This window comes from Abramis brama (assembly GCF_963993115.1).
Source record: "Abramis brama genome assembly, chromosome: 4".
Taxonomy (NCBI): domain Eukaryota; kingdom Metazoa; phylum Chordata; class Actinopteri; order Cypriniformes; family Leuciscidae; genus Abramis; species Abramis brama.
In genome coordinates, this window is record NC_139966.1 from 29342305 (window position 1) to 29357304 (window position 15000).

The following is a 15000-nucleotide window of genomic DNA, read 5'->3' on the forward strand; positions in this document are numbered from 1 at the left end:
AGAGATGAGAAAGTCATGCAGTGAAAGTCTAAAACAATAAGATAATTATGTTGTGTCTTTTTACGCTCCAGCCACTGCGGCCTCGAGAGGCCCTGCTCCTGCCCCGGCTCGTGCTCCTGCCCCTGCTCCTGCTCCTGCTCCTCCAGCATTGTGGACCCCTGACCAGGTATCCCATTCGCCTGCAGAGCTTCCTGTCCACTGGAATGAGCAACTCCCATCTTTCCAGCAGGACTGGATCGGGAAGACTCTGTTCAGGGCCAACACAAAAACAGGGAAGCCTGAGCTGACGCCACATCCCAACTTCTGGTGGTACCCTCCCCAGCCCCCGACCGTCTTCACCCAGCCCCCTGCTTCTCCTGATATCTTCTTCTGCCGCCCTCTTTTCCTCTGGATGCCACTGAAGATGTGGTCCATTCCACTTGTCTGTGTCAAGCCAGCCTGCAATAACCACAAGCTGACAGCTGCTGGCCTTTATCGCACTGTGCGCAAGGTCCTGGACATAGACGGGTGGTATGACATGGCCACAGAGTATCTGGAGTGCAAAGGGTGCAAGAAGAAGTATCCAGCCTGGTCTGAAGACATCCTGGGACAGCTCGACATGGGACACCGCAGAAAATTCCCCGCCATTCTGACATACAGGTAGAACACATTCATATTTAGAGCAATGCACTGTAATTTGTTGTACTGTATAAAATCAAATACATTGCTTTACTGACATTAACATTGAAATAACAAGATGTGGCACTGAACAGAATTATTTGACTGTCTGTAGGTACACGTGTGACTACCGTGTAGTCATAATGATGCGGGAGAGGACCCGGGGCAACACTGTCACGCAGCTTCACAAAAAGCTGCAGGAGCAGCACACCTCAGCGTGGTCACAGCGGACGCTGGAGTACCTCACTGTCTGTGAGCCCTTCACAGACTCCTCCATCATTGAGCCTCCAGTCTTTTCTGCGCCTCCGCCCCTCCCACCCATCCCCAAACCCAAGTGGCTGCTGTCTGTGTATGCCAGGGACGTCCTCTCGCGGCTACCTGAGGTCAAGGCCAAAATAACCTCTGTCTTTGGCTCTGTCCTCAAGATGGACTCCACCAAAAAGGTATAAAAAGTCAAGTTTGAATAATAATAATTGTTATTATCTTACATTTTTCTTACATTTGTTTATTCTACTGTTTTTTTTTTACATAGGTCACCAAAAAACTGGCCGGTGCTGCTGCCAACACTGCTGGTTGGTGCACTAATGTAGGCAATGAGCACGGCCAGGTGTTGGTGTCAGTGCTCACAGCGGCAGAGGGGCATGGACTGTGGCCCATGGCGGCGGGTCTCATGAAGAGGTACAGGGAGGCGGGAGTGGCACCGCCCGCCGTCATGTATGTGGACAGAGACTGCTGCAGCCCACACGCACACGGACAGTCGCAGGTCAGAGCCATGTTCACAGAGTGGGATGAGCTCCAAGTGCGCCTAGACATTTGGCACTTCATGCGGCGCTTTGCAGCAGGTGTCATCACGGAGTCTCATCAGCTCTACGGCACCTTCATGACTCGGCTTTCCAGGTACATCTTTGAGCTGGATCCAGATGATGTCGCTGCTCTTCGGTTGGCCAAACAGGGGGAGCTACAGGCCAGAGGAGCTTGTCCAGTCTCAGAGAAGGCCCTGGATAAGCTGATCACCAGGAAGGAGTTGGCGCTGCACTGTCGCAAGCGGACCAGAGGAGTGGAGGAGACCACCAGGAGGATCAAGGCGCTCATTGAAGAGATGGACAGTGAGAAGGGGAGGGACACTCTGGGTGTACCACTGCTGGACCACGAGCGCATCCAACAGATCTGGATGGACCAGCAGAGGCACATCACCTGTATTCAGGACCCAGAGGGCTTCCCTCTGTACCAGAAGACAGGCACAGTGAAGAAGGGTGGTGTGGAGCTCAGCTGCTATCGCTGTGCTCGTGGCTCCACCTCCTTGGAGTCTTTCCACCTCCATTTAAATCGCTTCATCCCAGGTAGGTTATAACTTTTATAACCTGCTAAAAACTTAAAACTTTTATAACCTGTTCTGCCGTTCTGAATACATAGATTACATATATTTGCCTTTATTTAACCTCTAGGGACCAGTGCCAGTGATGCACATTTCCAGGCCTATCTCCTGGAAGGCCTGATGCGCTGGAACCAGGACCGGATGGATGAAGCAGTGAGGGGAAAGACTGACCTGAGGACCTACAGCAGCGCTGAGAGGGAGGCAATGGACCGGCTCAGCCGCAAAGTGCTGAAGATGTCCCTGGATGAGCGCTACCAGCCTCCAGGGGCTTACACAGGTGAGAATTATTCATGTTAACTCAAACAAAAGATTATACATTATACAGGTGTATGAGTGTTTGAGTGTACATTTTTATATTTTATTTCAAATACTTCAACTATTGTTGGAGTTATTTGTACTTTGTTTAATTTAGGCTTAATTTGAGCCTTTATAACCTAATTTCTTTGCTTTCTTTTGCTAAAGTGAATTTGCTTTATTTAGCATTTATGCTTATTATTTTCTTGTTTATTATTTTCATTTTTTGATCTGTTAAACTGCGTCAAGCCTACAAACGATCAAACTTTGAAAGGTTTGATTGTTTGTTTGTTTCAGTTTGTTATGGACAAATAGCCACTACAGCTATAATAATGTGAATGTGCTTTGTATGTGTGTTCTTTTGCAGGGGAGCTGCTGGGTATGGAGTATCTGTACAGTCAGTCTGGGAAATCCCTGACTATTATGGATAACCCAGAAGAGGAGGATCGGCTGGTTGAGCAGATGGATGATGAGGTGGTGCAGGACGAAGGCTTCGTTGAGGAGGAACCTGAGGATCTCACAGTGCCAGTCCTCTATGACCCCTTTGAGACTGTCCCAGTCCACAGCAGCGGCCCCCAGACCTTCAACCCCTGTCCCTCTGCACCAGGACCATCCTCACTACAGCCACCCACATCCAGCCAAGGACTGCAGCGCCCTGCCCAGCCTCCTCTGCAGTCTCCTCTTCTGCGCCCTGCCCAGCCTCCTCTGCAGTCTCCTCTTCTGCGCCCTGCCCAGCCTCCTCTGCAATCTCCTTCTCTGCGCCCTGCTCAGCCTCCTCTGCACTCTGTCCAGCTTCCTCTGCAGTCTCCTCAGCAGTGCCCTTCTCTGCCTCTTCTACACCCTCCTCTGCAGCGCCCTGTTCACCCTCCTCTGCAGTCTCCTCCACAGCCTTCTGTCCAGCCAAGTGCTGCCTCTGCTCCTGCAACATCAACTGGGTCCAGTGTTGCAGACCAGGCTCCTGTAAGTAAGCTGCTCATTATTAGTTTCTTTTTGCTTTTACACTCTGACATTTAACATGCTGTGTATTTTTATTGTAATGCTTCCCTGCAGGCTCCTGTTCTTGGACCCGATGGCGTTGCGGGCTGGGATAAGGTGCAGGATCTGGCTGAGTACCTGGTGTCCCTCCGTCAGGCACTCTACCTGGATGAGCAGCAGGTCACAGAGGTCATCCGTCTGTGGACTGCTCTTCCTGATGGGGACAAGAGGAGGATCCACTATCAGCCCAGACACCAGCCCAAACTGACCCACGGACGCTTCAAGGCTCCGAAAAACACAGGAGTGACACCAGGTGTGGAGAGTGTGAAGAGGTGCCTGATCGGTCATCCTGGGGGGCCGGCTCAGTGGCCCAGCACCAGTCGCTTAGTTGAGGCCATGTGCATCAAACTGTGTGCACTGCACAAGTCCCCAACTAAGAAAGATGGAGTCCGTCTTCCTCGTTGGACTAAGGTGCTCAACGATTACCACCACATCCGAGACCTGGTGCTGAACTGCCACACTCTGATGGAGGCCACGTCACTTCAGCTGTTTGTACTGAATCAGAGGACTCTCACTCAGTGGTAAGCATGGTTTTACATTGACATTTGAAAGAAAGGGATAGCAGTTATTTATAATGAATACATTTTTTGATTGCAGGTTTAATCGAAGGGAGAACACCCAGGAAGTGACTGTCCTTTCCCAGGGCCTTGCTGCAGAAGACCGCATCGCTGTGGCCAGCTCACAGCTTCCTGCTCCGCGGGAAAGGCTGGATGAGGCTCCCTCCACATCAGGGGCCCGGCACGAGTTTGTCCTTCCTCCTAACAGAGCGGGACAGGCTCCTAAGCTACGGCCGGGCAAACGACCTGCCAGTGCTACAATTGTGCGGCCCATTACCCCAGCAGCTCCTACTCCTCCCCCAGTTCCCTCCACATCAGGGGTCCGGCACGAGTTTGTCCTTCCTCCTAACAGAGCGGGACAGGCTCCTAAGCTACGGCCGGGCAAACGACCTGCCAGTGCTACAATTGTGCGGCCCATTACCCCAGCAGCTCCTACTCCTCCCCCAGTTCCCTCCACATCAGGGGTCCGGCACAAGTTTGTCCTTCCTCCTAACAGAGCGGGACAGGCTCCTAAGCTACGGCCGGGCAAACGACCTGCCAGTGCTACAATTGTGCGGCCCATTACCCCAGCAGCTCCTACTCCTCCCCCAGTTCCTGTGCCACTGCCCCAGTTCATTTTATTGAACCCTGTGCCCACCATGATGGCAGCAGCTGCAGGTGGCCCTTCAGCTGCTCCTCTCCTGGCTCCAACTCCAGTGTTTCCTGACGCGCCAGAGGCTCCTGCTCCCACTGCCCCGGTGTCTGTGTCCCGCTTCACTCAGAGGAACAGGCGACGCAGGGCAGAAGAGGAGGCCAGTGGAGCCCACAGAAGGAAATATGTCCGTGAAGTGGCATATAACAAATGCTCTAAGTGTGGCAAGCCCAAAACTAAGGAGTTCGGCCACAGCCGCTTCGGCAGTGCCACGTTTTGCCCCAGTGTCTCTGGTGGCAAATCTTTAGAGGAGTGGCTGGTAGAACAGCGCCAGCAGAAAAAACCTGGACAGCCACCTCCATAATAATAATCTTGTAAATACTAGACTGTAAATATGTAAACATGTCAAAATGTAAATATTCTTACCTTTTTACCTACCTGGTCCTGTACAGCCATTAGTGTAAATAAATATGTGTAAGTAAACATCATCTATGCCAGTAAAGATTGTTTGTAAATACCTGTAAATACATATCTATGTGTAAATACAGTTAATGTTCTTTTTTTTCCATCTTTCTATTATGTCTTGTTTGTTTCATTTATATTACAGAATGTTCTATTCTATTTCTACATTGTTAGTTGTTTATTGTTGTTTATTAATGTCTTGTACTTAGTTTTAGTAAATAAATACTGTTCACACTCTTATTCATCGTGCTGCTTTTAATTGCCTTGGGACTGGAATGTGCAATCTGTACATAATGTCCTATATATATTTTGTGTATGTACATATATTTGTATGTGTGTGTGTACTTATTTCAATATTTGTGTGTATTCATTTTAATAAAACATTTTACATTTGAAGTGTCATTTCAATATTTGTGTGTATTCATTTTAATAAAACATTTGAAGTGTCCTAAAATAAATCTGATAAATCATATCAATCAATCCCACACACACAAAAACATATTTGAAGAAACATTTTTATTTGTTTTATTAAACCAGGCGCAGGCGCAGTTGATCACACACTATAGTCGCGCAGAACACGGGTTCGAGCCCAGCCCGCGGAGGGTGACTTGTTTCAAATGTAACTAAAACTCACAGGAATATAGCCCGAATATTGTTGCAGGGCAAATCTGTGCGCGTATTCCCGTTTTCTGCGTCTTTTTCGCTTGCGTGCGGGGCGCAAAGATTGGGCCCCTTCTTATGCTAAGCGAGCGCTCTACCATTTGAGCTAATTCCCCTTGCCGATGGAGAGCATGTGTGCAGGTGCTGCAGCGCGATTGCCAGTGGCCACAAAGAAAATTGCGCTTTAAGCCATGCAAGCGGAAATGTTTGCGGCCAGGCGGCAGCAGGGAGGGCGTTTGTGTTGGCTCGTTGGTCTAGGGGTATGATTCTCGCTTAGGGTGCGAGAGGTCCCGGGTTCAAATCCCGGACGAGCCCGTTCTTAGGCTTTGCTTTTAATCTCTTCAGCCTGATTAGGGAAACCAGGATATTTCGGAGAAACTGGGGATAAAAACGGTCAGAGCGAGGCCGGTTAGCTCAGTTGGTTAGAGCGTGGTGCTAATAACGACCTTCAGCTAATCAGGCCTTCAGCTCTGCTCGTCTCGAAAGTGACGGACGGTCTCCCAGAAATCTCTGCTGGCTAAGACGCCTGCGGACCTGGCCGAAATAGCTCAGTTGGGAGAGCGTTAGACTGAAGATCTAAAGGTCCCTGGTTCAATCCCGGGTTTCGGCAGAGGAACCGTGTCCGTGCCTTTTGGTCGAGGGGGTCCAGTGACAAAGCTCCACCTCCTTTCTACCTGATTCCACATAGCCTTTCTGCCTTTCAGACGGCCAGGTCTCTGGCCGCGTTGGTTCCATGGTGTAATGGTTAGCACTCTGGGCTTTGAATCCAGCGATCCGAGTTCAAATCTCGGTGGAACCTTTTATTTTGCGGAAGGGAGGGAAAAAACAGAGGTGATGCGCAACTGCTGATGTGGCGGTGAACTTGGCACTCTCAAACCGAGTCGGAATCGGGGAAACATGGGCTTAAAAAGCAAAAGCTTCACTTGCTCCTTGCTATCGCGCTTCTAGGCTGAAATACTTAACTCTCCGCTGCTCGGTGGGAAAAGGTGAGCCACGCCAAGGTTCCATGGTGTAATGGTTAGCACTCTGGACTCTGAATCCAGCGATCCGAGTTCAAATCTCGGTGGGACCTGCTTTTGCCAGGAATGTGCGCAGGGCCACGTCCGAAAAAACTTTTCGGCAGCAGTGAGGCTCAAAAGCTCATCTAGAGAGTTGCACCACATGGAGAATGCGGGCATCGATCCCGCTACCTCTCGCTTGCGCCTAATGCTTCCTACCGATTGAGCCAAAGTAAGCCCAAAGTAAGCCCACGGGAGCCAATCGCGTTTCTCTCCTGTGGCTTACTTTTGACCAATCGCGTTTCTCTCCTGTGGCTTACTTTTGACCAATTGCGTTTCTCTCCTGTGGCTTACTTTTGACCAATCGCGTTGCTCTCATGTGGCTTAATTTTGACCAATTGCGTTTCTCTCCCGTGGCTTACTACTTTTGACCAATCGGCGGCCGCTATTATTGTCATCTATTATTGTCATCTTTGCAACAGCAACAGGTAAGGCTATTCTTCATTACTGTATATTCGTTCATTATTTATTCGTATACAGTGTGTATTTTGGGAAAATAAAACATGCCAATATAGCTAGCTAGCACACGTTTTCTTAAGTACCTGTGAACCTGTAACTTTTCCCATGATAAATACAGTAAAAAACATGTCACTACTGTCAAGTTAATTAGCCGGCCGCTAATTAAGCTATGTCCTCCTGAGACCAATTTTTTTTGTGTGTTAATTTAGTATTTTTTTGTGTCATTACATTATTTTGATAATGCATAAGAACACTTTTTACAAAAAACTTTTTTTTTTTAAATAATGTTTTATTCATATATATGTTATACTATGTCCTCTGTAGAGGACACCAGGACTCATTTATTATTATGATTGTTATTTTATTTAAAAAGACATGAATAGGCAAAAACAATGTTTTTTTTTTTTAAATCACCAATAATTTTTTAGGTTTCAGGATTTGATATACCAAACTTTGTATAAAGATGATTCTCAACTATGTTATAAAAGATATGCCACAAAAGCTAAACAAAACAAAACGATTTATGCATTTCATGATACCAGCAAGATTGTACCAAGAACTATTTTATGTATAAAATAATAGTTACATCCCGGCCTTGATGCTGTCAAGATACTGTGGGTAGTACAACATAGCTAAATATGATAAGATGCTACTACAATTACTTAGCGACTCCAGGGCAGCAGTGAATGATTTGTAAATGAATTAAGCCCACCATTGTAAGTTCATTGAATGCTGAAAGGTTTTATAAATCCAGTGTTTCAATTATTAAATGATTTACAGTCATATACGCAATCAAGACAGTTTATTTGTAGAGCACAATTTGTACACAAGGCAATTCAAAGTGATTCACAGTTGTATAAAATAACAATAATGCTGGTAAAATCAATTCATAAAACATATGATCATTAATTAATTACATTAAAACCAAATGGTGTAGTAAAATACTTTCAGTTGGAATATGACAGCTATGTAACGTTCTGTTATGCCTGTGTCCTTTCAGATTATGTATGCATACCCGGTTTTCCGAAAAACCTCTGAGGGTCGACTCCTAATGGGGCCAACTGAGGAGGCCAATAGGAGTCAGATCGTGGTGGCAGGGAGGGCCAGGTGTAAGGAGGAGGTCCTGGCTGAGGCCACTGCCTTTGTGAGGCAGAATGGAGGGAATCCTGGAGACCAGTTCCTGGTTCTGGCTCACTGCAAGATCCAGTTTGGGAAACACCAGGGCCAGAGGTTCCTGTGGCTGCTGGAAAACTCACTGGGGTATGCCGTGTATCTGGTCAGCAGCATTTTGGGGGAGGAGGAGAGGGACAACCCGCTGTCGGCCAACAAACACATGTTCCTCAGATACACCTCGCAGATCAGGGAGGTAGGCGAGGCTGTGGAGGTGTATCAGAAAAAACAGGCCATGCTGCAGGAGGCCCAGAGGACGGGAGACTCTGGATGTCTGATGGTGGAGTTTGGTGATTTTAAGGGTAGGTCAATGAAGGAGGTGTATGAGGACCCAAGCAAGGAGGCCCAGGCTCTCATCACCTACCTGAAGAAGGCAAAGGCCAGGCCCAACACCAACATGGCCCTTTTCAAAGCATACGTGCTGAAGAGGCAGGCTCCAGCCCACGTGCCCACCACCACTGTGCCCGCTGCATCTGCCCCCACTGCTGCTGTGCCCACTGCCACTGTGTCTGTTCCTCCTCCACCTGCTGCCACTCAGAACAGGCCACTGCTGGCTACCAACGTGAAGACCCTGTTGGCGCGGGGGAAGCATTTATCTGCTTCACAGCTGGCACAAAAGATTTTGTCTCCAGCCAAACCCTGTAAGTGATTTGCAAGCTTTAAAGTCATTACAGTATATATTATGCAGTATATATGTCTAACGAAAATACGTGTTTTGTAAACAACAGCTGCAGGACCACGTTTCCCTCCTGCGTCTGAGTCCGCAGCCCGGAGACGGCTCTTTACATGTGGTGAGTATCACTTTAACGCATACAAGTGTGTTGGTGACATGTGCTTAGTGTTTTATGTTATTTTACAGACTCTGCTGCTAGGGATTTTTTTGAGGAGGAAGATGACGAGGAGATGGCAACTGTAGCCTCACAAGCTGAGGAGCAACTTCCTCAAGGTATGTAAATCTTAAACAATATTTTACAAACAATTCTGTGACAACAGTATTTTTTAAATGACATCATATTCTTTTATTTTACAACACAGAGGAATGGCACTTCTCAGGTGTCAATCTACATTCACTCTTTGAGTGAACATCTTCAAAGCAAAAAGGGAATTTAAAGGTGTATGTAAAAGGTTTTTATTTCATTTTTTATCATAATCACTTACTAAAGCTCATTCTTGTCATCTCACACGTCCCCCACTCCCCTTGGAATAAGTGGCTGTTGTAGTTAGAGGCGCTCACAGTGTTTGGGCTGCTTTGCTTCACACTTGGCTGATCCCATCTCATTTTTCTTCTTGTATTTGTCCTAATGGTGCTTGGGTGAAAAACAGGATGATTTTCACTGCTTCCTTCCATCGTTTCATCATCATGTCGCCTGTCTACTAATCATACATGCTTTGCACTAAACCTTGTAACCGCAGTAGCTGTCCAGCAGAGATGAGAAAGTCATGCAGTGAAAGTCTAAAACAATAAGATAATTATGTTGTGTCTTTTTACGCTCCAGCCACTGCGGCCTCGAGAGGCCCTGCTCCTGCCCCGGCTCGTGCTCCTGCCCCTGCTCCTGCTCCTGCTCCTCCAGCATTGTGGACCCCTGACCAGGTATCCCATTCGCCTGCAGAGCTTCCTGTCCACTGGAATGAGCAACTCCCATCTTTCCAGCAGGACTGGATCGGGAAGACTCTGTTCAGGGCCAACACAAAAACAGGGAAGCCTGAGCTGACGCCACATCCCAACTTCTGGTGGTACCCTCCCCAGCCCCCGACCGTCTTCACCCAGCCCCCTGCTTCTCCTGATATCTTCTTCTGCCGCCCTCTTTTCCTCTGGATGCCACTGAAGATGTGGTCCATTCCACTTGTCTGTGTCAAGCCAGCCTGCAATAACCACAAGCTGACAGCTGCTGGCCTTTATCGCACTGTGCGCAAGGTCCTGGACATAGACGGGTGGTATGACATGGCCACAGAGTATCTGGAGTGCAAAGGGTGCAAGAAGAAGTATCCAGCCTGGTCTGAAGACATCCTGGGACAGCTCGACATGGGACACCGCAGAAAATTCCCCGCCATTCTGACATACAGGTAGAACACATTCATATTTAGAGCAATGCACTGTAATTTGTTGTACTGTATAAAATCAAATACATTGCTTTACTGACATTAACATTGAAATAACAAGATGTGGCACTGAACAGAATTATTTGACTGTCTGTAGGTACACGTGTGACTACCGTGTAGTCATAATGATGCGGGAGAGGACCCGGGGCAACACTGTCACGCAGCTTCACAAAAAGCTGCAGGAGCAGCACACCTCAGCGTGGTCACAGCGGACGCTGGAGTACCTCACTGTCTGTGAGCCCTTCACAGACTCCTCCATCATTGAGCCTCCAGTCTTTTCTGCGCCTCCGCCCCTCCCACCCATCCCCAAACCCAAGTGGCTGCTGTCTGTGTATGCCAGGGACGTCCTCTACCTGAGGTCAAGGCCAAAATAACCTCTGTCTTTGGCTCTGTCCTCAAGATGGACTCCACCAAAAAGGTATAAAAAGTCAAGTTTGAATAATAATAATTGTTATTATCTTACATTTTTCTTACATTTGTTTATTCTACTGTTTTTTTTTTACATAGGTCACCAAAAAACTGGCCGGTGCTGCTGCCAACACTGCTGGTTGGTGCACTAATGTAGGCAATGAGCACGGCCAGGTGTTGGTGTCAGTGCTCACAGCGGCAGAGGGGCATGGACTGTGGCCCATGGCGGCGGGTCTCATGAAGAGGTACAGGGAGGCGGGAGTGGCACCGCCCGCCGTCATGTATGTGGACAGAGACTGCTGCAGCCCACACGCACACGGACAGTCGCAGGTCAGAGCCATGTTCACAGAGTGGGATGAGCTCCAAGTGCGCCTAGACATTTGGCACTTCATGCGGCGCTTTGCAGCAGGTGTCATCACGGAGTCTCATCAGCTCTACGGCACCTTCATGACTCGGCTTTCCAGGTACATCTTTGAGCTGGATCCAGATGATGTCGCTGCTCTTCGGTTGGCCAAACAGGGGGAGCTACAGGCCAGAGGAGCTTGTCCAGTCTCAGAGAAGGCCCTGGATAAGCTGATCACCAGGAAGGAGTTGGCGCTGCACTGTCGCAAGCGGACCAGAGGAGTGGAGGAGACCACCAGGAGGATCAAGGCGCTCATTGAAGAGATGGACAGTGAGAAGGGGAGGGACACTCTGGGTGTACCACTGCTGGACCACGAGCGCATCCAACAGATCTGGATGGACCAGCAGAGGCACATCACCTGTATTCAGGACCCAGAGGGCTTCCCTCTGTACCAGAAGACAGGCACAGTGAAGAAGGGTGGTGTGGAGCTCAGCTGCTATCGCTGTGCTCGTGGCTCCACCTCCTTGGAGTCTTTCCACCTCCATTTAAATCGCTTCATCCCAGGTAGGTTATAACTTTTATAACCTGCTAAAAACTTAAAACTTTTATAACCTGTTCTGCCGTTCTGAATACATAGATTACATATATTTGCCTTTATTTAACCTCTAGGGACCAGTGCCAGTGATGCACATTTCCAGGCCTATCTCCTGGAAGGCCTGATGCGCTGGAACCAGGACCGGATGGATGAAGCAGTGAGGGGAAAGACTGACCTGAGGACCTACAGCAGCGCTGAGAGGGAGGCAATGGACCGGCTCAGCCGCAAAGTGCTGAAGATGTCCCTGGATGAGCGCTACCAGCCTCCAGGGGCTTACACAGGTGAGAATTATTCATGTTAACTCAAACAAAAGATTATACATTATACAGGTGTATGAGTGTTTGAGTGTACATTTTTATATTTTATTTCAAATACTTCAACTATTGTTGGAGTTATTTGTACTTTGTTTAATTTAGGCTTAATTTGAGCCTTTATAACCTAATTTCTTTGCTTTCTTTTGCTAAAGTGAATTTGCTTTATTTAGCATTTATGCTTATTATTTTCTTGTTTATTATTTTCATTTTTTGATCTGTTAAACTGCGTCAAGCCTACAAACGATCAAACTTTGAAAGGTTTGATTGTTTGTTTGTTTCAGTTTGTTATGGACAAATAGCCACTACAGCTATAATAATGTGAATGTGCTTTGTATGTGTGTTCTTTTGCAGGGGAGCTGCTGGGTATGGAGTATCTGTACAGTCAGTCTGGGAAATCCCTGACTATTATGGATAACCCAGAAGAGGAGGATCGGCTGGTTGAGCAGATGGATGATGAGGTGGTGCAGGACGAAGGCTTCGTTGAGGAGGAACCTGAGGATCTCACAGTGCCAGTCCTCTATGACCCCTTTGAGACTGTCCCAGTCCACAGCAGCGGCCCCCAGACCTTCAACCCCTGTCCCTCTGCACCAGGACCATCCTCACTACAGCCACCCACATCCAGCCAAGGACTGCAGCGCCCTGCCCAGCCTCCTCTGCAGTCTCCTCTTCTGCGCCCTGCCCAGCCTCCTCTGCAGTCTCCTCTTCTGCGCCCTGCCCAGCCTCCTCTGCAATCTCCTTCTCTGCGCCCTGCTCAGCCTCCTCTGCACTCTGTCCAGCTTCCTCTGCAGTCTCCTCAGCAGTGCCCTTCTCTGCCTCTTCTACACCCTCCTCTGCAGCGCCCTGTTCACCCTCCTCTGCAGTCTCCTCCACAGCCTTCTGTCCAGCCAAGTGCTGCCTCTGCTCCTGCAACATCAACTGGGTCCAGTGTTGCAGACCAGGCTCCTGTAAGTAAGCTGCTCATTATTAGTTTCTTTTTGCTTTTACACTCTGACATTTAACATGCTGTGTATTTTTATTGTAATGCTTCCCTGCAGGCTCCTGTTCTTGGACCCGATGGCGTTGCGGGCTGGGATAAGGTGCAGGATCTGGCTGAGTACCTGGTGTCCCTCCGTCAGGCACTCTACCTGGATGAGCAGCAGGTCACATAGGTCATCCGTCTGTGGACTGCTCTTCCTGATGGGGACAAGAGGAGGATCCACTATCAGCCCAGACACCAGCCCAAACTGACCCACGGACGCTTCAAGGCTCCGAAAAACACAGGAGTGACACCAGGTGTGGAGAGTGTGAAGAGGTGCCTGATCGGTCATCCTGGGGGGCCGGCTCAGTGGCCCAGCACCAGTCGCTTAGTTGAGGCCATGTGCATCAAACTGTGTGCACTGCACAAGTCCCCAACTAAGAAAGATGGAGTCCGTCTTCCTCGTTGGACTAAGGTGCTCAACGATTACCACCACATCCGAGACCTGGTGCTGAACTGCCACACTCTGATGGAGGCCACGTCACTTCAGCTGTTTGTACTGAATCAGAGGACTCTCACTCAGTGGTAAGCATGGTTTTACATTGACATTTGAAAGAAAGGGATAGCAGTTATTTATAATGAATACATTTTTTGATTGCAGGTTTAATCGAAGGGAGAACACCCAGGAAGTGACTGTCCTTTCCCAGGGCCTTGCTGCAGAAGACCGCATCGCTGTGGCCAGCTCACAGCTTCCTGCTCCGCGGGAAAGGCTGGATGAGGCTCCCTCCACATCAGGGGCCCGGCACGAGTTTGTCCTTCCTCCTAACAGAGCGGGACAGGCTCCTAAGCTACGGCCGGGCAAACGACCTGCCAGTGCTACAATTGTGCGGCCCATTACCCCAGCAGCTCCTACTCCTCCCCCAGTTCCCTCCACATCAGGGGTCCGGCACGAGTTTGTCCTTCCTCCTAACAGAGCGGGACAGGCTCCTAAGCTACGGCCGGGCAAACGACCTGCCAGTGCTACAATTGTGCGGCCCATTACCCCAGCAGCTCCTACTCCTCCCCCAGTTCCCTCCACATCAGGGGTCCGGCACGAGTTTGTCCTTCCTCCTAACAGAGCGGGACAGGCTCCTAAGCTACGGCCGGGCAAACGACCTGCCAGTGCTACAATTGTGCGGCCCATTACCCCAGCAGCTCCTACTCCTCCCCCAGTTCCTGTGCCACTGCCCCAGTTCATTTTATTGAACCCTGTGCCCACCATGATGGCAGCAGCTGCAGGTGGCCCTTCAGCTGCTCCTCTCCTGGCTCCAACTCCAGTGTTTCCTGACGCGCCAGAGGCTCCTGCTCCCACTGCCCCGGTGTCTGTGTCCCGCTTCACTCAGAGGAACAGGCGACGCAGGGCAGAAGAGGAGGCCAGTGGAGCCCACAGAAGGAAATATGTCCGTGAAGTGGCATATAACAAATGCTCTAAGTGTGGCAAGCCCAAAACTAAGGAGTTCGGCCACAGCCGCTTCGGCAGTGCCACGTTTTGCCCCAGTGTCTCTGGTGGCAAATCTTTAGAGGAGTGGCTGGTAGAACAGCGCCAGCAGAAAAAACCTGGACAGCCACCTCCATAATAATAATCTTGTAAATACTAGACTGTAAATATGTAAACATGTCAAAATGTAAATATTCTTACCTTTTTACCTACCTGGTCCTGTACAGCCATTAGTGTAAATAAATATGTGTAAGTAAACATCATCTATGCCAGTAAAGATTGTTTGTAAATACCTGTAAATACATATCTATGTGTAAATACAGTTAATGTTCTTTTTTTTCCATCTTTCTATTATGTCTTGTTTGTTTCATTTATATTACAGAATGTTCTATTCTATTTCTACATTGTTAGTTGTTTATTGTTGTTTATTAATGTCTTGTACTTAGTTTT

The 15000-nt window shown here is 48.7% G+C and overlaps 2 protein-coding genes across 2 annotated transcripts in view; both read left to right on the forward strand.

The window, feature by feature from the left end:
- LOC311082132 (uncharacterized protein) overlaps nt 1-4913 on the forward strand; it is a gene marked incomplete at its 3' end in the record, with an annotated part of 5305 nt that extends 392 nt beyond the window's left edge. The window contains exons 2-8 of the mRNA XM_084112874.1: nt 72-639; nt 773-1100; nt 1190-1997; nt 2103-2309; nt 2694-3286; nt 3377-3882; nt 3959-4913. Of these exons, the coding sequence (XP_083969000.1) occupies nt 392-639; nt 773-1100; nt 1190-1997; nt 2103-2309; nt 2694-3286; nt 3377-3882; nt 3959-4913 (3645 nt within the window). The 5' untranslated portion in view covers nt 72-391. The remainder of the gene's footprint in view (nt 1-71; nt 640-772; nt 1101-1189; nt 1998-2102; nt 2310-2693; nt 3287-3376; nt 3883-3958) is intronic.
- A 3243-nt stretch (nt 4914-8156) lies between these two features.
- Nucleotides 8157-14689, forward strand: LOC311082133 (uncharacterized protein; the record flags this gene model as incomplete). The annotated part of the gene is made up of 12 exons (XM_084112875.1): nt 8157-8999; nt 9087-9149; nt 9218-9304; nt 9855-10422; nt 10556-10730; nt 10799-10876; nt 10966-11773; nt 11879-12085; nt 12470-13062; nt 13153-13257; nt 13306-13658; nt 13735-14689. Exons 1-12 carry the CDS (start codon nt 8171-8173, stop codon nt 14687-14689), a joined length of 4821 nt encoding a protein of 1606 aa, XP_083969001.1. The 5' UTR covers nt 8157-8170.
- Nucleotides 14690-15000: the final 311 nt, after the last annotated feature.